This window comes from Schistocerca cancellata, chromosome 7, assembly GCF_023864275.1.
Source record: "Schistocerca cancellata isolate TAMUIC-IGC-003103 chromosome 7, iqSchCanc2.1, whole genome shotgun sequence".
Taxonomy (NCBI): domain Eukaryota; kingdom Metazoa; phylum Arthropoda; class Insecta; order Orthoptera; family Acrididae; genus Schistocerca; species Schistocerca cancellata.
In genome coordinates, this window is record NC_064632.1 from 377200002 (window position 1) to 377224734 (window position 24733).

General features: G+C 46.5%; 1 protein-coding gene across 1 annotated transcript in view; it reads right to left on the reverse strand.

The window, feature by feature from the left end:
• The window catches only part of LOC126092185 (low-density lipoprotein receptor-related protein 1), a 772271-nt gene that overhangs the window by 502509 nt on the left and 245029 nt on the right, over nucleotides 1-24733 (reverse strand). Inside the window, exon 2 of the mRNA XM_049907661.1 lies at nucleotides 18192-18212. Coding sequence (XP_049763618.1) covers nucleotides 18192-18212 — 21 coding nt within the window. The remainder of the gene's footprint in view (nucleotides 1-18191; nucleotides 18213-24733) is intronic.

Below are 24733 nucleotides of genomic sequence, written 5' to 3' on the forward strand. Positions count from 1 at the left end.
ATGCTACAGCTTTCGTTAGGCTTCATCAGGCCAGTGAGAAATTTGGATCTGAAGGAGGAGTCAGTACAAGAATATGTTTCCAGATCCTTGAACTCAGGAGAAGGCATACATGTTCCTGGTACTGATGATCACCGTCGGTTTTCTGAAATCGTTGTACAGCTTGACTCCAGTCTAGTCTACATATGGTGTACCGTCATTAATGGTCAAAACCGACACGAGTGAATGCAAACGATAATACAAGCAAGAAGGTTCCACTAAAAATGGGTCCACAAAATAGCCGTTTGCGACATAATTGGGAAGATCTGGATATGAGCTGCGACTGATTTCACCATGAACCGTTCTACACACTAGGTAATACACTATTGGCCATTAAAATTGCTACACCAAGAAGAAATGCAGATGATAAACGGGTATTCATTGGACAAATATATTATACTAGAACTGACATGTGATTGTATTTTCACGCAATTTGATATACCTGGGCATTGAGTCAAACAGAGCTTGGATGGCGTGTACAGGTACAGCTGCCCATGCAGCTTCAACACGATACCACAGTTCATCGAGAGTAGTGACTGGCGTATTGTGACCAGCCAGTTGCTCGGCCACTATTGACTAGAGGTTTTCAGTTGGTGAGAGATCTGGAGAATGTGCTGGCCAGGGCAATAGTGGAACATCTTCTGTATCCAGAAAGGCCCGTACAGGACCTCCAACATGCGGTCGTGCATTATCCTGCTGAAATGTAGGGTTTCGCAGGGATCGAATGAAGGGTAGAGCCACGGGTCGTAACACATCTGAAATGCAACGTCCACTGTTCAAAGTGCCGTCAATGCGAACAAGAGGTGACCGAGACGTGTAACCAATGGCACAACATAGCATCACGCCGGGTGATACGCCAGTATGGCGATATATATACACTCCTGGAAATTGAAATAAGAACACCGTGAATTCATTGTCCCAGGAAGGGGAAACTTTATTGACACATTCCTGGGGTCAGATACATCACATGATCACACTGACAGAACCACAGGCACATAGACACAGGCAACAGAGCACGCACAATGTCGGCACTAGTACAGTGTATATCCACCTTTCGCAGCAATGCAGGCTGCTATTCTCCCATGGAGACGATCGTAGAGATGCTGGATGTAGTCCTGTGGAACGGCTTGCCATGCCATTTCCACCTGGCGCCTCAGTTGGACCAGCGTTCGTGCTGGACGTGCAGACCGCGTGAGACGACGCTTCATCCAGTCCCAAACATGCTCAATGGGGGACAGATCCGGAGATCTTGCTGGCCAGGGTAGTTGACTTACACCTTCTAGAGCACGTTGGGTGGCACGGGATACATGCGGACGTGCATTGTCCTGTTGGAACAGCAAGTTCCCTTGCCGGTCTAGGAATGGTAGAACGATGGGTTCGATGACGGTTTGGATGTACCGTGCACTATTCAGTGTCCCCTCGACGATCACCAGTGGTGTACGGCCAGTGTAGGAGATCGCTCCCCACACCATGATGCCGGGTGTTGGCCCTGTGTGCCTCGGTCGTATGCAGTCCTGATTGTGGCGCTCACCTGCACGTCGCCAAACACGCATACGACCATCATTGGCACCAAGGCAGAAGCGACTCTCATCGCTGAAGACGACACGTCTCCATTCGTCCCTCCATTCACGCCTGTCGCGACACCACTGGAGGCGGGCTGCACGATGTTGGGGCGTGAGCGAAAGACGGCCTAACGGTGTGCGGGACCGTAGCCCAGCTTCATGGAGACGGTTGCGAATGGTCCTCGCCGATACCCCAGGAGCAACAGTGTCCCTAATTTGCTGGGAAGTGGCGGTGCGGTCCCCTACGGCACTGCGTAGGATCCTACGGTCTTGGCGTGCATCCGTGCGTCGCTGCGGTCCGGTCCCAGGTCGACGGGCACGTGCACCTTCCGCCGACCACTGGCGACAACATCGATGTACTGTGGAAACCTCACGCCCCACGTGTTGAGCAATTCGGCGGTACGTCCACCCGGCCTGCCGCATGCCCACTATACGCCCTCGCTCAAAGTCCGTCAACTGCACATACGGTTCACGTCCACGCTGTCGCGGCATGCTACCAGTGTTAAAGACTGCGATGGAGCTCCATATGCCACGGCAAACTGACTGACACTGACGGCGGCGGTGCACAAATGCTGCGCAGCTAGCGCCATTCGACGGCCAACACCGCGGTTCCTGGTGTGTCCGCTGTGCCGTGCGTGTGATCATTGCTTGTACAGCCCTCTCGCAGTGTCCGGAGCAAGTATGGTGGGTCTGACACACCGGTGTCAATGTGTTCTTTTTTCCATTTCCAGGAGTGTATTATACTAGAACTGACATGTGATTGTATTTTCACGCAATTTGACATACCTGGGCATTGAGTCAAACAGAGCTTGGATGGCGTGTACCGGTACAGCTGCCCATGCAGCTTCAACACGATACCACAGTTCATCGAGATTAGTGACTGGCGTACTGTGACCAGCCAGTTGCTCGGCCACTATTGACCAGAGGTTTTCAGTTGGTGAGAGATCTGGAGAATGTGCTGGCCAGGGCAGCAGTGGAACATTTTCTGTATCCAGAAAGGCCCGTACAGGACCTGCAACATGCGGTCATGCATTATCCTGCTGAAATGTAGGGTTTCGCAGGGATCGAATGAAGGGTAGAGCCACGGGTCGTAACACATCTGAAATGCAACGTCCACTGTTCAAAGTGCCGTCAATGCGAACAAGAGGTGACCGAGACGTGTAACCAATGGCACAACATAGCATCACGCCGGGTGATACGCCAGTATGGCGATGACGAATACACGCTTCCAATGTGCGTTCACTGAGATGTCGGAAGCGACCATCATGATGCTGTAAATAGAACCTGCGTTCATCCGAAAAAATGACGTTTTGCCATTCGTGCACCCAGGTTCGTCGTTGAGTACACCATCGCAGGCGCTCTTCTGTGATGCAGCGTCAAGGGTAACCGGAGCCATGGTCTCCGAACTGATAGTCCATGCTGCTACGAACGTCGTCGAACTGTTTGTGTAGATGGTTGTTGTGTATCAAACGTCCCCATCTGTTGACTCTGGGATCGAGACGTGGCTGCACGATCCGTTACAGCCATGCGGATAAGATGCCTGTAATCTCGACTGCTAGTGATACGAGGCCGATGGGATCCAGCACAGCATTCCGTATTACCCTCCTGAACCTACCGATTCCGTATTGTGCTAACAGTCATTGGATCTCGACCAACGCGAGCAGCAATGTCGCGATACGATAAACCGCAATCTCGGTAGGCTACAATCCGACCTTTATCAAAGTCGGAAACGTGATGGTACGCATTTCTCCTCCTTACACGAGGCATCACAGCAACGTTCCACCAGGCAACACCGGTCAACTGCTGTTTGTGTGTGAGAAATCGGTTGGAAACTTTCCTCATGTCAGCACGTTGTAGGTGTCGCCACCGGCGCCAGCATTGTGTGAATGCTCTGAAAAGCTAATCATTTGCATATCACAGCATCTTCTTCCTGTCGGTTAAATTTCGCGTCTATAGCACGTCATCTTCGTTGTGTAGCAGTTTTAATGGCCAGTAGTGTACAACTCTATTTGCCCCCAGTAACTGGGCTCAGAAATTTCATTTAGATGTCACTTTCGATGCTAACAAAAACGGTTTCTTAACTGTATACCAAGAACGAGCAGAGGAACAACAGCCAAGTCAATCGTTGCTTCATGAAAGGGGATAGTATGAACCACTGTGTCTGTTCTAGGTAAGTGTCTTCATTCGGTGTTTCAGTTCAACTCAGTAGGTAGCCGGCTGGCTATTGACGGCCTCAGGGTGACGAAGAGTGTGATGTAGGGGTGGGATGGCGGTGTTGGGGGGGGGGGGGGGGAAGACGGAAGGACGCGCCTCATGTCCTCCGGCTTGGAGAAGGGATTAGGGCCAGCAGGGTTTCAGCTGCTAACAGCTGCCAGTGCGCCCACACGTGTCGACACAGTTGCTAGTACTGTCTCTCCCTAAAGACTGCCTCACTCTGAGCAAGCAGTCGACTGATATGTGCATTGAGAGCACTGATTACTCAAGCAGTTCAGTCAAATAGTTTAGAAGATCCGATACATTAAATTTCATAACCCCGTATTACTGTGCAAAATAACACCGTCGAAGATTTTTCATAAAATATTAGCCAGTAGACTGGGGTTCTTTTGCGATTAGATTTCTCTGTGATCAGGAACATCGATACAGGCTCAGACTGCAGTTAAACGCTCTTCATTTTATTACACAATGATAATTAAACATGGGAACTGCTTTCCCCTCCGCTTTATCAACGGCGGAAAGTTTAAATACGGCCAAAGATTCTTGACAGTGTAACACGGGCGATAGTAGTCGATGAAGCAGTCTCACCAATCCCAACTCACCTCTGCCGACACTAAACAAGTGTGCACACCTGCTGTTTTCTGAAGTGCATTAGTTCTCTTTCTTCATTCCGTGCTCTCTTTTCGGTATTCTTTTTCTTGTGGATCGAAATTATAGTCCAAAATTTGGAAAAACACAGGCCTCAGTAGCGAACACAATTAATTTGTGACCTAGGTTTCGGTGTCACAAGGGACACCTTCTTCGGACAAAATTAAAACTAAATGGTACGGCATAACGTACCAAAAAATACGAAAGCTGCGGTCATACCTGACAGCGTCAGATAGTCAGAATTAAAATAAAATGCAACAGAGGTGCAAGCCACTAAGGGCTGCCATGTGTCCTCTGCTACAGTCAACACAAAACTGAAACATCATGTGACTTGTGCGCCACGGCAACTTCAAGACAATACCGCCATCTGGTGGCTAATTGGTAAAACAGGCTATTTTGTAAACATCTCTCGTAACTGCAGAGAGGGAAATAAACGAACACCTTAACGACACCGTTCAGGTACATGAAGTAATTACAATAGCGGGATACTTCATGATATAAAATACAACTAATGAATGACTGGCTGTAGTACAAAAATTCCAGAATAAATGCATAAAGAAGACATATACGAAATAACCCATTAAATGACATTACTGCTTGCTATAATAGATACGTTATAAAAACCAAAAAAGTTTTTTAATTTACGTATGTGAGCAGTAAAAAGTAGAAAGAAAATGTATCTCTGAATCTGCAAGAAGTAGTTGGTACATCAAATTAATTGTGTTCGCGAGTGAGGGCTGTGTTTTTCAAAATTTTGTATTATACAACAGTCGCTGATTGACAGCCATGTCAAAAAACTTGAAACCATAGTCGTTGGGACAATGAAACGACGATCAAGACTGCAACTGCTTACGTACAACGGAAGTGTTTGTGGAAAGTGAAATGTTCCTTGTTTAAAAATAAAGCAGCCAAGGCAACCGCAGTTGCTACGTTAAGAAAGGCATCACGAATAACAGGAAATGAATTTAACAAAGTTAAATGCATGAGGTTAGGAAAACAGAACATTTTACTTCCCTAGTAGGAAGAGTTTTGCCATGTTCCTTGAAACTGAATCAACTAGCAGGAAGGTACGGCTCTTCCAGCAGTTTGGTGCTGTTGTTATGACTTCTCTTAGGTAAGCAACAGTACGCTGGATTTTGCCTTGTATTTTATCCAATAGAAAACTGAGTGAATTTTCTAACACCTCAGAGGGGAATAATATTATTCTGAGGTCTTCAGCTCCTGGTTCTCTAGTAAGTAAATTAGATGCTCCATTCAAATCTCTTCAGGCAATCTCATGCTCATCTTGACTGCAAAGTTTAAAGATGATTAGAAATCAAACAAAATGCAATAATGTTCTGCAACGAGCCACAGGAGACCACGAGTTCCTCGTACCAGAATACTCATGAAATATCCTTCGAAACGTTGTGGACTTCGGGTCGACCGGTATACCACTGGTTTCGCCACCGTATTGTGTATCACCATAGCGAGTGCAGCGCTCAGTCCAACTGACGGTTAAGATCTGCGATATTATAACCATTATCATCAGGTCTAAGGACCGGCTACACGGCTTCTACCGGCGACATTTCAACTCTAGTGTGTTCGTGGCTCGGGCCTGATGGATGGGTATAAGGCACTGGTGAGTCACAGTTTTTACTCAAGGGTCACATTGTGTCTTCACACACACCTGCAGCTACACAGGCTATACACCCCCTTTTTTGTTCGTTTCAGTGTTTGAAAGACCGCTTATCTACGCGGATCAGAAAAAGGCTCTAAGTACTATGGGACTTAACAGCTGAGGTCATCAGTCCCCTAAACTTAGAACTACTTAAACCTAGGCCGACCGGTGTGACCAAGCGGTTCTAGGCGCTTCAGTCTGGAACCGGGCGACTGCTACTGTCGCAGGTCCGAATCCTGCCTCGGGCATGGATGTGTGTGATGTCCTTAGGTTAGTTAGGTTTAAGTAGTTCTAAGTTCTAGGGGACTAATGACCTCAGATGTTAAGTCCCATAGTGCTTAGAGCCATTTGAACCATTTGAACTTAAACCTAAGTAACCTAAGGACATCACACAAATCCATGCCCGAGGCTGGATTCGAACCTGCGACCGTAGCACCCGCGTGGTTCCGGACTGAAGCGCCTAGAAACGCTCGGCCACCACGGCCGGCTTTACGCGGATCCATTGTTTGACAAATCCTTTTTCCTGGACCTTTGTAAGTTTTGGAATGGGGGCTGTAGGGTTATATTTTGATTTTATTCACGGTGGTCCCGCTCTTTTAATTTGGAGACCTATGTCTTTTTATGTAGGTCCTGCTCTGCAGGAGGCTTTCCAAAGGTCATACGAATCGAGTCTCCTGTTTTATGGTATGTGCCAGAGATGCACTATTTTAACCTAATTTAGCCTCTGTTATTCGGCTTTTATGGACTTACGTTTTATGTACGTGGAGTTTTTTCTTAGGAGTTGTAGTATTAGTTCTGTTTAGTTATTTTGATGCGATGATTTCGATAGGCGTCATTTATTTATAACTTTGCAGATGCACCTGAAGATTGGACACAGGTCCCGGAACCGGGTTGTGCTTTACTTTTTAGGAATTGAAACATTTAACAACAATAACAGATCTTATCGCTGATGATAAATAACCCGCCAGGTTAGCCGAGCGCGCTACCGCGCTGCTTCCTGGACTCGGGTAAGCGCGCCGGCCCCGGATCGAATCCACCCGGCGGATTAACGACGACGGCCGCTGTGCCGACCAGCCTGGATGCGGTTTTTAGGCGGTTTTCCACGTCCTACTAGGTCAATATCGGGCTGGTCCCCACGTCCCGCCTCAGTTACTCGATTCGCAGACATTTGAAACACATTCCCAAGTGGTTCAAATGGCTCTGAGCACTATGGGACTTAACATCTTAGGTCATCAGTCCCCTAGAACTTAGAACTACTTAAACCTAACTAACCTAAGGACAACACACACAAACCTATGCCCGAGGCAGGATTCGAACCTGCGACCGTAGCGGCCGCGTGGTTCCAGACTGAAGCGCCTAGAACCGCTTGGCCACACCAGCCAGCAAACACATTCCCGCTCTTTCACGATTTACACTACACGTAGACAGCTGGGGTACACTGCTTCCGTCCCGGGGTTTATGGGGTGGCGGCAGGAAGGGCATCCGGCTACCCCTTAAAATTAACCATGCCAATTCCATACTTAACCCTGCCGACCCTGCGCACGATGCGGGATACAGGTAGTAGCGAAAGAAAGAGAGAATCACTGATGATAAATATGAACGGACGTAGATGTCCTGTTAAGGGATCATGTGTTGAATTAAAAAGTACTGATATGAGTAGTTTTCGATACTTTCGGGGTACTCACATGATTAGGTGTCGATACTTTGATGATGTTGGAACATCTCTGAGGCCATATCGAATATGTTTGCATCATAGGTCAAAGCAGACGAGATGCATCGGCAGTTTCAGTACATCCCATGTATTAATGTTTTTTCTCCCCCCCCCCTCTCACTCTCTCTCTCTCTCTCTCTCTCTCTCTCTCTCTCTCTCCCAGACACACACACACACACACACACACACACGACCGTTCTATTAGCGACAACGCGGCGCACCTGATGCGGAATTCGCCGTGCGGGCGGCAGAGGTGATAAGGGACGGAATCCCGTCAGAACGCCGCCTCGCGCAGCGCGCGGCAGACTGCCAGCAGTTTAGCTCCGCCCACGGGCGGCAGGAATTCGGCTTATCTCTGCGACCTCGTTACCCCGGGCTCCCCGCGCTCCCTAATAACAAACACCGCTGTTTGGCCCTCCCTACCCGCCTACTCGGCCGCTCGTCCGTGTCGCCGACACAGGCAACACTACATGTGCACCGCCCTCCATCAAAATTGCACTCCAAGTAAGAAAGTAAATAACATATTTCTGTTTCTTGGAAGAATTCATGATTAAATTTTTGGGATGTAAAATTTACACTACTGGGCATTAAAATTGCTACACCATTGGAAAAATATATTATACTAGAACGTACATGTGATTACATTTTCACACAATTTGGGTGCATAGATCCTGAGAAATCAGTACCCAGAACAACCACCTCTGGCCGTAATAGCGGCCTTCATACGCCTGGGCATTGAGTCAAACAGAGCTTGGATGGCGTGCCCATGCAGCTTCAACACGATACCACAGTTCATCAAGAGTAGTGACTGGTGTATTGTGACGAGCCAGTTGCTCGGCCACCATTCACCACACGTTTTCAATTGGTGAGAGATCTGGAGAATGTGCTGGCCAGGGCAGCAGTCGAACATTTTCTGTATCCAGAAAGGCCCGTAGAGGACCTGCAACATGCGGTCGTGCATTATCCTGCTGAAATGTAGGGTTTCGCAGGGATCGAATGGGGGGTAGAGCCACGGGTAGTAACACATCTGACATGTAACGTCCACTGTTCAATGTGCCGCCAATGCGAACAAGAGGTGAGCGAGACGTGTAATCAGTGGCACCCCATACCATCACGCCGGGTGATACTCCAGTATGGCGATGACGAATACACGTTCCCAATGTGCGTTCACCGCGATGTCGCCAAACACGGATGCGACCATCATGTTACTGTAAACAGAACCTGGATTCATTCGAGCTGATAGTCCATGCTGCTGCAAACGTCGTCGAACTATCGTGCAGATGGTTGTTATCTTGCAAACGTCCCCATCTGTTGACTCAGGGATCGAGACGTGGCTGAACGATCCGTTATAGCCATGCGGATAAGATGCTTGTCATCTCGACTGCTAGTGATACGAGGCCGTTGGGATCCAGGACGGCGTTCCGCATTACCCTCCTGTACTCACCGATTCCATACTCTGCTAACAGTCATTGGATCTCGACCAATGCGAGCAGCAATGCCGCGATACGATAAAACGCAATCGCTATAGGCTACAATCCGACCTTTATCAAAGTCGGAAACGTGATGGTAGGCATTTCTCCTCCTTACACGAGGCATCACAACACCGTTTCAACAGGCAACCAGGCAACGCCGGTCAACTGCTGTTGTGTATGAGAAATCGGTTGGAAACTTTCCTCATGTCAGCACGTTGTAGGTGTCATTATCGGCGCCAACATTCTATGAATGCTCTGAAAAGCTAATCATTTGCATATCAGAATCTTCCTCCTGTCAGTTGAATTTCACGTCTGTGGCACGTCATCTTCGTGGTGTAGCCGGCCGGAGTGGCCGAGCGGTTTAAGGCGCTACAGTCTGGAACCGCACGACCACTACGGTCGCAGGTTCGAATCCTGCCTCGGGCATGGATGTGTGTGATGTCCTTAGGTTAGTTAGGTTTAAGTAGTTCTAAGTTCTAGGGGACTTATGACCACAGCAGTTGAGTCCCATAGTGCTCAGAGCCATTTGAACCTTCGTGGTGTAGCAATTTTAATGGCCATTAGTGTATTACACAAAACCGGTAAGTCTGGCAGCAAAAATTGGACAAACCGGGCTGGGAACTGACGATAACTGTGAGCCTGAATGATAGATACGATTACATCACTGCATGCTGCATTCGCCAGTCGTGTTGGCGACGCAACCGATCTCTCGGCAACTGATGCCCAGCTGTTTTCACTACCTGACAGATCCGGAGAACGTGCTGGCCGGGGCAACATGCGGATGCCCTCTGTATTGAGGTCGGTCAGAACAGCACGGGTAACATGCGGTCTTGTGTTATCTTGTTGAAATGCAATGTTGCGGAGAACTCGGAGACAGGGCACAGCTACCGGCCCTAACACATCATAAATGTAACGGCTATTGCCCAAATTATGGATCATGCGAAACAGGGGTGATAGTGTGGGCGTCCAATGGCACCCCACACCAGTACAGCAGGCATTGGGCGGTCTACAGCTGCACTCACGTGAACTGCCCGACACAGGTTTCATGGAACCACTTTCACATTATTTCTCTACCTTTCCACTCTCGAACAGCGCGCGTGAGAAACGAACACTTAAATCTCACTGTGCGAGCTCTGATTTATTTTATTGCAGTCATCATTTGTCCCTATGTAGTTGAGTGTCAATTACATTTTTTCGCATTCGGAAAACGAAGCTGGAGGTTGAAACCTCGTGAGAACGCCTCGCCGCAACGAAAAACCCCTTCGTTGTAACGACCGCCACCCCACTTCGCGTATTATATCCGTGACACTCTCTCCCCTATTTCGAAACAGTACAAAAGCAGCTTTGAAGTTTTTTGATGACCACCGTCAATCCTATCTGGTGATGAGTCCACAGCGCGCAGCAATACTCCAGAAGAGGACGGAAAAGTGTAGTGCAGGCTGACTTATTACGTTTCCTAACTCTTCTGCCAATGAAACGTATTCTTTGGTCGCCTACCTCAGAACATTATCTATGTGACCGTATCAATTTAAGATGTTCGTCACTATTATCCCTAGGGATATAGTTGAATTAATAGCTTTCAGATTTGTGTAATTATCACTGTAACTGATTTTCTATTTCCAAGAGTCAAAACGGCGGTAAGGGACACCATTTTTAAACAACACAAAATGTTCAAAAAGCTGTGACGAGGGTCTTGGAGGATATTACAGGAGATGAGTTCCAGAAATGTTACTATCAGTGGCAGAAACGCTGGAAAAAGTGTGTGCAATCAGAAGGGAACTACTTTGAAGGAGACAACACTAAACTTGACTAAAACGGTAAGCAAAATTTTTTTTTAAAAAAGGTCTCATTACTTTATTGTCGCACCTCGTACTCCTGTTCCATACTGGCGTAAAAAATACTCTGCAACAGAGTATGTTAGACACATGCATTCTTTTTTCTATTTACAGTGCACTCCATTATAAATAGTGACCATAAGTCTTCATATTTACATTTATGCCAGTCAAGTATTTTACATTTCAACTTCTCTCCATCAGAATCATCACAAAAATTTTCTATATTCATTATTGCAGTGGTTCTTTTGCCTTTCGTTTGTCGAAACCGATTTAGGTAGAAGTACTGCATACCGGGCACTATGTAATTTCTCACACAACATATGTAAATTTAACAGGAACCGTAGAGATTAGTTCTGGGCTAATTAATTTGTCGCCTCATCGCGAAAGCTACGCTGGTTCTTTTCGAAAACACGCTACTGGAGAGGTGTTCTGCGTAGGCATTAGGGCAGCTGTTAATCTCCCGCCAAAAAAGAAATAAATGAAGCAGATTAGTCTCGCGTGCAGTGCTGATTCAAATGCAAAAAGTAAATTAAATTGCAGCTGTTGTTTTAAAGAGATTAGTTCAGAGCGTGTTGACCGTTAATTAATTAGCATCCACCTGGCACAAAACGGAGCTCCGTTTAATAGGATTGCTTCGAATACACGGAAACGCAGAAAGAGTTGACGGCTAAGTGCGGAAATTCTATGAGAGTTTACGACATAAAAGTTAAGAAACGATGAAAATAGTATAATGACTGGTATGGTGCATCATCATCATCATCAACGACAAGTTGGCCGGCCAGTGTGCCCGATCGGTTCTAGGCGCTCAGTCTGGAACCGCGCGACTGCTACGGTCGCAGGTTCGAATCCTGCCTGGGGCATGGATGTGTGTGATGTCCTTAGGTTAGTTAGATTTAAGTAGTTCTAAGTTCTAGGAGACTGATGATCTCAGAAGTTAAGTCCCATAGTGCTCAGAGCCATTTTGAACCTTATCCCTGGGAATATAGCAAACATGTTCCTTGATCCTTCTATAATTGGTAGTCAAATGAAAACGCGATAGTTGGGAAAAAGTAAGTAAACACTTTATTATTTCAAAAGTAATAGCCATTTTCGTTAATACATTTATCCTACTGTAAGACACGCTGACCAACGCGTTTATGGTTCAAATGGCTCTGAGTAGTATGGGACTTAACATCTGAGGTCATCAGTCCCCTAGAACTTAGATCTACTTAAACCTAACTAACCTAAGGACATCACACACATCCATGCCCGAGCCAGGATTCGAATCTGCGACCGTAGCAGCAGCGCGGTTCCAGAATGAAACGCCTAGAACGCGATTATGGAGAGATGTTTGCAGTTGCCTACGCAGCCATGATTGTGTCCTGGCGTACACCTCTTCGGCGAATAAGCAAATCCAGGCCACGAGTGTCTTTCTTCGGGGCTCGAAAAATGTGGAAATGGCCTATGGAGAGATGGGGACTGTACGATGGATGTGTAAAGGCATCCCAGCGAAATTTCCGCAGCTTAGTCGAAACAACATGCCAAAAAGATGCCGCCACCCTCCTCCACATGGTGCGATGCTGCAGAAATTTCGCTGAGAAGACGTTACACATCTTCGATATGGTTCCGATCTCTCCCCATGCGATTTCCATATTTTCGGAGCCCTGAGGAAGGACATTCGCCGCCGTCGATTTGCGTCGTGCGAACGGCTGCACGCTTGGATGCGATCACTGTTCACGATGGCAAACATTTTTCCATGAAGGCACCGACCGTCTTGTTTCACAGTGGAATGGAATAAATGTACGATGTATTACCAGATATGGCGATTACTTTTGAAATAAAGAAGTTTACTTTTTCCATCTATCTCGTTTTCTCTTGACTGCGCCTTATACCGTGTGTTCGCCTTGCTATAAGTCCCGCACAGTTGTTTCACTTTCATTACAGTCACAATCATGTCATTCGCTCTAATTTGTTGCTTGGTCCGTCTGTTTGTTTCCCCGTCTCTCCTGCTACTTCCCAGCATGTACAATGATCAGCCGAAACTTATGACCACAACCCATCGCTACGTTGGATGCCGCCTTGTGGCGTTTCGGGCATGTGGCGCGGTAACTCAAGTATGTAAGCGGAGAAAACACGGACGGGGGATCACGGTAGCGAAGACATGGGCTGCAAAACGGGAAATCCATTGAGACAAGCGACTTTGACAAAGGGAAGATTATTATTAGACATAGCCTGTGAACGAGTATCTCGAAAACGGCGAAGCCGGTCGAATGACTTCGTGTTGATGCGTGAAGAGGCAGAAGAACAGTCAAACTACACTCCTGGAAATGGAAAAAAGAACACATTGACACCGGTGTGTCAGACCCACCATACTTGCTCCGGACACTGCGAGAGGGCTGTACAAGCAATGATCACACGCACGACACAGCGGACACACCAGGAACCGCGGTGTTGGCCGTCGAATGGCGCTAGCTGCGCAGCATTTGTGCGCCGCCGCCGTCAGTGTCAGCCAGTTTCCCGTGGCATACGGAGCTCCATCGCAGTCTTTAACACTGGTAGCATGCCGCGACAGCGTGGACGTGAACCGTATGTGCAGCTGACTGACTTTGAGCGAGGGCGTATAGTGGGCATGCGGGAGGCCGGGTGGACGTACCGCCGAATTGCTCAACACGTGGGGCGTGAGGTCTCCACAGTACATCGATGTTGTCGCCAGTGGTCGGCGGAAGGTGCACGTGCCCGTCGACCTGGGACCGGACCGCAGCGACGCACGGATGCACGCCAAGACCGTAGGATCCTACGCAGTGCCGTAGGAGACCGCACCGCCACTTCCCAGCACATTAGGGACACTGTTGCTCCTGGGGTATCGGCGAGGACCATTCGCAACCGTCTCCATGAAGCTGGGCTACGGTCCCGCACACCGTTAGGCCGTCTTCCGCTCACGCCCCAACATCGTGCAGCCCGCCTCCAGTGGTGTCGCGACAGGCGTGAATGGAGGGACGAATGGAGACGTGTCGTCTTCAGCGATGAGAGTCGCTTCTGCCTTAGTGCCAATGATGGTCGTATGAGTGTTTGGCGCCGTGCAGGTGAGCGCCACAATCAGGACTGCATACGACCGAGGCACACAGGGTCAACACCCGGCATCATGGTGTGGGGAGCGATCTCCTACACTGGCCGTACACCACTGGTGATCGTCGAGGGGACACTGAATAGTGCACGGTACATCCAAACCGTCATCGAACCCATCGTTCTACCATTCCTAGACCGGCAAGGGAACTTGCTGTTCCAACAGGACAATGCACGTCCGCATGTATCCCGTGCCACCCAACGTGCTCTAGAAGGTGTAAGTCAACTACCCTGGCCAGCAAGATCTCCGGATCTGTCCCCCATTGAGCATGTTTGGGACTGGATGAAGCGTCGTCTCACGCGGTCTGCACGTCCAGCACGAACGCTGGTCCAACTGAGGCGCCAGGTGGAAATGGCATGGCAAGCCGTTCCACAGGACTGCATCCAGCATCTCTACGATCGTCTCCATGGGAGAATAGCAGCCTGCATTGCTGCGAAAGGTGGATATACACTGTACTAGTGCCGACATTGTGCATGCTCTGTTGCCTGTGTCTATGTGCCTGTGGTTGTCAGTGTGATCATGTGATGTATCTGACCCCAGGAATGTGTCAATAAAGTTTCCCCTTCCTGGGACAATGAATTCACGGTGTTCTTATTTCAATTTACAGGAGTGTATCATTAGGTGCTAAGTGGTTGGACGTCCACTGCTCATCATAAAACGTGGGGTTTGGAGACTTTTCCGGTCTGTAAAGTGGGATATATGGTGATCTGGGGCATCTCTACCGAAAGAGCACAACGCTGGTGCACGCACAAGTGTTTCGGAGCACGCCGTTCATCGTACACTGTTGAACATGGAGCTCCGCAGCAGACCAACACTACGTGTTCAAATGGTTCAAATGGCTCTGAGCACTATGGGACTTAGCATCTGACGTCATCAGTCCCCTAGAACCTAGAACTACTTAAACTAACTAACCTAAGGACATCACACACATCCATGTCCGAGGCAGGATTCGAACCTGCGGCCGCAGCAGTCGCGCGGTTCCGGACTGTAAGAGTGTAAAACAAGTGTTAAATCATTGCTGGTCAGTGAATCTTTTAAGTAAGTATTAAAATGGCGAAGGTTCGATCCTATAGCCTGACAAAGGGCTTCCTTTCCAGAAACAGTATACATGTGCCAGAGACCGCAAACTTGGCGGCATGTGTTTTGAAGAATAGTCGAATAATAAATTTTAAACTCGTTATGCAGAGGGCGATAACAGATTGTTGTTGTATACTCATGTAGTCGTGTCTAACTTACGATGCAAGCAAAATATGAGGATCTTGATGGTAGTAAGTAATTATGGGAAGGTCTATTAATTACGTGAGCTCAAAGGGGGGGGGGACGAGGGGTCTCATTTAAAGGAGGTGGCAATGAAAATCTCATAACTTTTTAATTCAGCGAACACAATTTATTTCAACGGACAATAGCCGGCCGCGGTGGTCTAGCGGTTCTGGCGCTGCAGTCCGGAACCGCGGGACTGCTACGGTCGCAGGTTCGAATCCTGCCTCGGGCATGGGTGTGTGTGATGTCCTTAGGTTAGTAGTTCTAAGTTCTAGGGAACTTATGACCTAAGATGTTGAGTCCCATAGTGCTCAGAGCCATTTGAACCATCAACGGACAATATTAAACAGCCCACCAGTCTTTGTGGCCCCTCTGAACTGAACTGAATGTTTTACACCTGGGCATCCCCGGGATTCTCCGATTTGAGACGAGGGCCGCACAAATACCAGATTTCATTCGCGGAGATCCCTACCGCACCGGTCGAAATCACTGCGGGTCAGTCAGTGAGTTTGTCGTGAAATTCTGTAAAGGATATAAAGCCGATGTTATTGTGTTGTATCAAAACTTTGAGTGCATATGTTTAGCGGCATGCCGACATGTCGAAACAAACGCGCCAGCATGAAGTCAATCTTTGTGGAAGGAAGTTATGTTGAAGTTCACCGACAGCAATTCTCTAGTGATCGTCTCAAGGAAGAGATTGAGAAGCACCATAATCATACTGTTCAAAGGAAGTTACAAACAATGTTGTCGTTCATCTGCGAAGTAAGTGAAGGTTCAATGACATTTAACGTACATAATAAAAGCTCCGTCAATACAGTCATACTGCGCTACGACACACGGTTCGTTAGCAATGCTAACAATTTTCCTAGCACACTTCGTAAGTGGCGTCGATACTTAAGTCCCCAGTATACCTCTGAGCAACTAGAGATACTAACTTTCTTGTTATCGCATCTCATATACATCCAGAGTTCTGAAGAGAACTGGCACAGTATCGACTAATATGCAGTATCTTCGCAAATATCGTTGGTATGAAAGGAAACCTTTCATTACCTTATATTGCTTTCTCGACTTTTGGTGGCTTATTTTTGCGACCTCGCCATGACTTTTCAAATACTGAGTGGGTACTAGGACATTACATCTAAATACGGGGTGTTCAAAACGTCTCTCCGCAGTGCCGTATGATTGTTAGCCACGCGTGCCGTATGATCAGACGAATTGAATTGTGTATTCAACAACAGGAGGGACAAAAAAATGGTTCAAATGGCTCTGACCACTATGGACTTAACATCTCAGGTCATCAGTCCTCTAGAACTTAGAGCTACTTAAACCTAACTAACCTAAGGACATCACACATCCATGCCCGAGGCAGGATTCGAACCTGCAACCGTAACGGTCGCGCGGTTCCAGACTGGAGCGCCTAGAACCGCTAGGCCACAGGGGGGACACTTTCAACATTTAATGTGAAAATCTGTAAATAAAAATGAATAGTCAATAAATTAATAACTTGGATTTCACTGAGTTTCACTTCGGTATATTCACTACGGCATACTACGCCGGCTAACAATCATACGGCACTGCGGAGAGACTTTTTGAACACCCCGTATAATGTGTAATATGATCTCCTTTCGATCCCCGCACTTTGCCCGGGCTTTGGGAATATTTCGGATGTTTCTGCCAGACTGAGTGTTGTTTAAATAAAATGCCTGTTGACACTATCGCTTTATGGACTGATCAGCTTGTGATTTAAAAGTATTGCTTCAAAGTTGCTTTTCGTGCAGCTGAACAGTTTGCCTCTTGCGTCGTTTCTCACGTGGAATAGTCGGCATGAATGAAACACTAAATAAAGAATCACTTCGTGTCAGTTGAAAATACTGACACTAAATATCTGATCCACGTAATCCGTACACTTGTGTAGACAACCTACGAAAACAGATGTCTTTATGGAAGTTAAGCTAAAGTGTGTGTCAGCGTGATCTATAAAGTTTATGGAGAGTGGGTGATGATCCGAAGATGACATGGCACGAAACAGCAGCATAATCGATATATGCAGTTTTTGTTAGTTGTTATTGGTTCAGAGCAGCAAGAAGGTATGTCTTTGTTTTCGCTATTGGAACACGGTACTTAGGGAGCTGCTCGTATAAAAGAAATTCATCAGGTATGATGTTGTTGTTGTTGTTGTGGTCTTCAGTCCTGAGACTGGTTTGATGCAGCTCTCCATGCTACTCTATCCTGTGCAAGCTTCTTCATTTCCCAGTACCTATTGCAACCTACATCCTTCTGAATCTGCTTAGTGTATTCATCTCTTGGTCTCCCCCTACGATTTTTACCCTCCACGCTGCCCTCCAATACTAAATTGGTGATCCCTTGATGCCTCAGAACGTGTCCTACCAACCGAACCCTTCTTCTGGTCAAGTTGTGCCACAAACTTCTCTTCTCCCCAATCCTATTCAATACTTCCTCATTAGTTATGTGGTCTACCCATCTAATCTTCAGCATTCTTCTGTAGCACCACATTTCGAAAGCTTCTATTCTCTTCTTGTCCAAACTATTTACCGTCCATGTTTCACTTCCATACATGGCTACACTCCATACAAATACTTTCAGCAATGACTTCCTGACACTTAAATCAGGTATGATACAGTCTGAAAATCTATACAGTCACATGTAAAACAGGAGTAAATCCATTTACTTACTGGAATCTGTGCCTTCCGAATCTGCAAAAGAGAAGAGCAATTATTATTAACACATCGGTTGCAAATGGGCTTAAATATTACACTGAACAATTAAAAAAATATCTTAAGTTAACCTACATGTTTTGCTAGATACATAGGGTATGTATCTATCAAAACATGCGGTGCATGTTAGAAGCCTGTTCTGTGACTAAGCTGAAGTGCTCAGTGATACAAATTTAAGTGTACAACGACAAAAATGTGGTGGAGATGCATTCAGTGACAATTCTGAAGCGCTCAATTATGCAAGTTTATGTATGCAACGATGTGAATGCGGCGAAAACTACAAACGTTGTCTGCTGGACGAAAATTATGAAAACAAGTACTCCAAACAGACATTTCACGTACGTTACATCCCAATGCAAATCTGTAACTCAACCATCTTTGTGGCGTGCTTATAATTATGTATTATTTATATTTTAGGATATCTAATCAGTAGAAACCGCAGCACTTGTTGTAATGCAAGCATGAAAGCCGTCTGACGATGAATTGTAATGATTCGAAACCGGTAACGGTACCCTTTGAATAACGGAACTTAAAATAAATTTGTGGCTGGTTGCTGTCTCAAAAAATAAAAAGGAAAAACCAATGTAGTGAAATTCTGTCAGAGATGTGGCCTAAGAAGACGCCAAAAGTATGAATAAATAATTATTACACTACTTTTCTGCGCTCATTATTACAAATTTCACGAATGTTTTTACCGAAACAATAACTGTTGACCCATGACGTTAAAAAAAACCTTTTTATCCTGTTAGTGGTGAAACAACGATCGGAGGACGCGACAATCTGAAATACTCCATTACGGAAAGATTGTAAATTGGTGTCGAGTGAGTAAATTAATCTTGAGTCAGGACGATAGATGAGGATCATGAATAGTATCCCAGACATTGTCGACGTTATATTAGCATAAGATAGCTCCACCACATCTTTGTTATGAAACAAAGCAGTTTACCAAGGCACGTCTCGCAGGTATTGATCATTAAAAACTTCGTAACGCTTGAAACACTAATTTCCAACTATTCGTTCTTTATCTCAGGCTCACTTTAGGATCCTGTACTGTATGTATAATTTTAACAGTACTGATTTTAAACAGCTTACGTATGACATCAGCAGAGCGTTGTTGTCGAAATAAACCGTCATCGCCGGCCGGGGTGGCTGAGCGGTTCTAGGCGCTACAGTCTGGAACCACGCGACCGCTATGGTCGCAGGTTCGAATCCTGCCTCGGGCGTGGATGTGTGTGATGTCCTTAGGTTAGTTAGGTTTAAGTGGTTCTACGTTCTAGGGGACTGGTGACCTTAGAAGTTAAGTCCCATAGTGCTCAGAGCCATTTGAACCATCAAAACCGTGGTCGCCTACGCCAAACAAGACTTCGTTGATCGTCAGTTTAACTATAGTGTAATCAAGCAACCGCACAGCACGGTCAGAGATTGGTATCGAGCGCAGTACACCTGCACAAGATCTTGTGACGCAGCTTGAATTACGCCCTGCTTTAGTATAAAACATTTCGTTGCTCCTCAAGGGCGAATGATACAACTGCACACTAAAGCATTCAAGGAATTCGCTGTTTTTTACCACCAGTTGCTGCGTTAAATGTGTCTCGCGCAGTTCTTGTTACAAAACTCCGCTGGACAGTCACTTCCTCTATAGCCTGTCACGCTCACGTGGTCCCTATCATAAGGGCTGTGAAAATGCGTAAAGGTGCTTAATACTCTGCAAACATAGGCGCGGAGAAACGGCTAAAAAGAATCGAAAAAACAGATTACGCTTAATTTTTTCGAGAAGTGTTCCTCTTAAAAAAGAAAAAATACGCCGCTAGTGACACAGCAGATTTCAGATAGCCGCCCAATACTGCCGCAAAATATGGCCCATCTAAGCGCAGCTATACGCTACATAGTCTCCTCCGCCGGGAGGAGACTGCAGTGAGATGAAACAAACACACATGATTTCGTACCGCAATGTTTTCCATCGTGTTAAACTTACGATGAACACAGTATATTTATGATACCGACATTGTTACGGCCATTCCACACGGAGAGATTGGATCCCATTACATACACGTATACAGGGTGGTCCACTGATAGTGGCCGGCCCAAATATCTCACGAAGTAAGCATCAAACGAAAAAACTACAAAGAACAAAACTCGTCTAGCTTGAAGGGGGAAACCAGATGGCGCTGTGGTTGGCCCGCTAGATGGCGCTGCCATAGGTCAAACGGATACCAACTGCGTTTTTTAAATAGGAACCCGCATTTTTTATTACATATTCGTGTAGGACGTAAAGAAATATGAATGTTTTAGTTGGACCACTTTTTTCGCTTTGTGATAGATGGCACTGTAATAGTCACGACCGTATGGCTCACAATTTAGTCGAACAGTTGGTAACAGGTAGGTTTTTTAAACTAAAATACAGAACGTAGGTACGTTTTAACATTTTATTTCGGTTGTTCCAATGTGATACATGTACCTTTGTGAACTTATCATTTCCGAGAACGCATGCTGTTACAGCGTGTTTACCTGTAAGTACCACATTAATGCAATAAATACTCAAAATGATGTCCGTCAACCTCAATGCATTTGGCAATACGTGTAACGACATTCCTCTAAACAGTGACAAGTTTCGTTCTTTGTAGTTTTTTTCGTTTGACGCTTATTTCGTGAGATATTTGGCCCGGTCACGACCAATGGACCACCCTGTATAGATTTAAGAAATCTCTCTACAGTGCTGCGAGTGCGGTAGGCGGTTTCCGGAGGCACAGGTGTTTGACGTCTGTTGGCGGCCATTCGTGGCGAGAGCCGATAGACGTGCAGCCCTTTGCGGCGGTACTGCACCGTGCTGGTTAGGAGAAGGCCGGACGAACGGCCAGCTTTACGATCAAGCTTTCAGAGGAAACAGTGTCGAACGATGCTCTTGGCTATGTCAAACACGTTCTCGCTCCGCGGTTAAGTCAATACTGCTCTGATAAACATGCAGGTCCGTGAGGGCGAGAGGCTGCCTGTGTGTGTGTGTGTGTGTGTGTGTGTGTGTGTGTGTGTGTGTGTGTGCGCGCGTGAGAGAGAGAGAGAGAGAGAGAGAGAGAGAGAGAGACGCGATAAACGGTGACGGACCGAAGCACTTTCAGTGTTCATCGGAACCCGGAACGAATCGTTTTCTACAGTTGCGTGGTGGCAGAAACACTTTGACGAGGAGAACACGGCAAGTGTCACAACACGATTTCCCAGAAACTTATCTCGGTGCAACAGGACTAAAAAAATAAGCGAACACATGTATCGGCTTATCCGTTGATACTGTATAGTTCCTGAAATGTTTTTGACGTACTTTCCAAGTACTTTTGTACTTTGTACCGCGGGGTATCATCAGACGAAATGGTGGCCCAGTGGTTGGCGCTCGCCGTCTTAATCTTGCGCCACGTTTCTAAACCTGACTCTTACTTTTATTTCTGTCTTTCATTTATACAGAGTGATTCAAAAGTAAGTCTACAAATTTCGTGTGTGTAATGTATGCATCCATCCAAATAAGCGGAAAATGTTAAATAAAGTTTCGTCTTAAACTGCTTTATTTAAGAGTTATGCGGCAGACTAGGGATCACAAGTGCAACACAGTCAACACAAAATTAATTCTTCTCAGAAAGTAGCGACACGAAGGATACCGATATTCAACACGACTACGTGCCGTACATTTATACCAGAATATGTTTAGAATGATGTCGATGTCGGCGACGACAGTGACGTGCTAGGCATCTTACGCTCTCGGAATGCTGCAGGATCCGTTTATCTCATTCTGTACAGTTGCACAGCCATTTACATTTCACAGTTCTAGTACTGCCACATTCTCAATTGCAACACTATACACGAGCTCTTTGACACTGCTCCAAAGGTTGACCTCCAGGGGTTAAGATCCAGAGATGTGACGGTCCAAGCAACTGGGCCCCACGACCTATCCACTTATCGAGATAAGCAACATTGAGAAAGCCTCTTGCTTCCGGACTGAAATGTACAGGAGCACAGTCGTGCATACTCCATAAGTTGTTTCGTATAGCGAGTAGGACGTCATGAAGCACACCATTCAATTCATGTTCCAAAAACTGTCGATACACTCTGCCAGTCAGGCGCTGTGGAATAACATGCGGTCCGAGTAACTGATTGTCCACGATACCATACCAAATGTTCACTGAAAAACGATGTTGATATTACAAACAATCCTGTTGGCAGAACATCGGCAACTGAGCATTACAGCAGGGAGTTCTCTCTGTTCTGCGCTCATAGGCAGCACACAGCGCCTGGTACACGCGGCGCTTCGGGACCACAGCACAGCCACGACACCTGGGGATGGGCTTGTAACAGTCCGAAACCGGTCGTGTGAAAATAAAGTAATTTACAGCTGAAGCCGTATTTTCAACCTCTGCGATGCTGATATTCTCGCACTGCAGTTAACGCCAGGATTCTTATATGCCCACGCGTGCATGGTTCAAATGGCTCTGAGCACTATGGGATTTAACTTCTGAGGTCATCAGTCCCCTAGAACTTAGAACTACTTAAACCTAACTAACCTAAGGACATCACACACATCCAAGCCCGAGACAGGATTCGAACCTGCGACCGCTCGGCCACCCCGGCTGGCCACGCGTGCATGTTATGAGCGTTCACGAAGGGTCTCTCATCCGTAAACAGCGACCGACGACTGAACAGTGGATCGGCTGCATGGCGCTCGAGTAACCACTGACAGAAATTCTGACGTATAGGGCAGTCTATAGGTGTCGGATCGTGTACCTTCTATAAGTGAAATAGGTGGAATTGATTCTTCCGAAGCAGGCGCCACACGGGTGACTGTGGGACCCCTGCATTGGCACCTAAACGGCGGGTACTTCCGTTCGGGTCTTCATCTACCATTTCCAGCAATTTCTCAACACCCACTCCATCTAGCTGAGGCCGACCTAACCGTAGCCCATCACGAATGCCACATCCCCTTAAACGTCTTCGACAACTGTGAAAGTCTAATGGTTTGATTCTCTTCTTTTTGGAAACATTTCCATATACCGTCATCTTGCTGCTCCTGCGTTGATTTCTGCTGAACTGTAAAGGAGGTGCAAATCCCCGTATTTACCGTTCGAGTACGTCATCGTACCGTACACACCAACTCCAGTCTATGAATTACCGACAGAATGAATGTACATAGTACGTCTCGTGCCGCTAGACTACAACAGAGCATACAGAGAGACGACAGTGACGGGCTAGACATCTTACGCTCTCGGAATGTTGCAGGCTCCGTTCATCTCATTTTGCACAGTTACATAGCCATTTCCATTTCGCTGCTCTAGTTCTGCTACATTCTCATCTGCAACACTACACACGAGCTCTCTGACACGGCTCCAAAGGTCGACGTCCAGAGGTTAAGATCCAGACATCTGACGGTCCAAGCAACTGGTCCCAACGACCTATTCACTTATCGAGATAAGCAACAATGGGAAACCCTCTTGCTTCACGACTGACATGTACAGGGCACGGTTGTGCATAAACCATAAGTTGGTTCGTATTACGAGAGGGACGACATGAAGCAGACCACCCTATTCATATTCCAAAAACTGTCGATACACTCTGCCAGTCAGGCGCTGTGGAATAACATGCGGTCCGAAAAATGAGAAAATTATTTGCAACTGTTTTCAGTGAAATTCTTGTAGTGTATCTTGATTCATAATCAATTGCGCGCGCCTGTTTTCGGAAAAAGTGATACGTTATGCGCGGTTTACTGCGAACTTATTGCCAACGCGCGACATCTTCATGAATCTTAACGATGGTTCTTTTGCGAGTGATATTGGTACGAAGAAATGTCACTGTAGCAAATATGCCTCCGAGCGATAGTCGTGGTGTTCGGAATACCTGTGTTTCGAACCTTTCTACGATCGGTATCATCCAAGTCAGTGCACCAAACCTTTCTGAAGAATAAAGATATGATTAAATAGAAGAATTAATATAGAAAATAAATTGCCGCGCTGGGTAGCCGCGCGGTCTAGGGCGTCTTGTCACCCTCCCCTCACCCCCCCCCCCCCCCCCCCCCCGCCGCCGCGGAGGTTCGAGTCCTCCCTCGGGCATGGGTGTGTGTGCTGTCATTAGTGTAAGTTAGTTTAAGTTAGATTAAGTAGTGCTTAAGCTTAGGGACGGATGACCTCCGCAGTATGGTCCCATAAGACCTTACCACAAATTTCCAAATTTTCCAATAAAGAAATTGAAATGACAATGAAATAACAAAATATGATAATTTATAAAGATAGTAATCTCTCAACATACGATATGCACATATGAAATAAATGTGAGACATCATTGTGAAATACAGTTGTAATTTTACAATTAATATAATGCCCCTGTATTCCCTAGTCTGATAAGAAACATTCGTGTAGTAACGTTCTAGGGATATGGGTAGATAAATGAAAACAACAAAAATAAAATAAATAAACACAATAATCAGGCTTCGAACACGGAGCGCAAAATTAAAAAGCTGTAACGCTTACCAC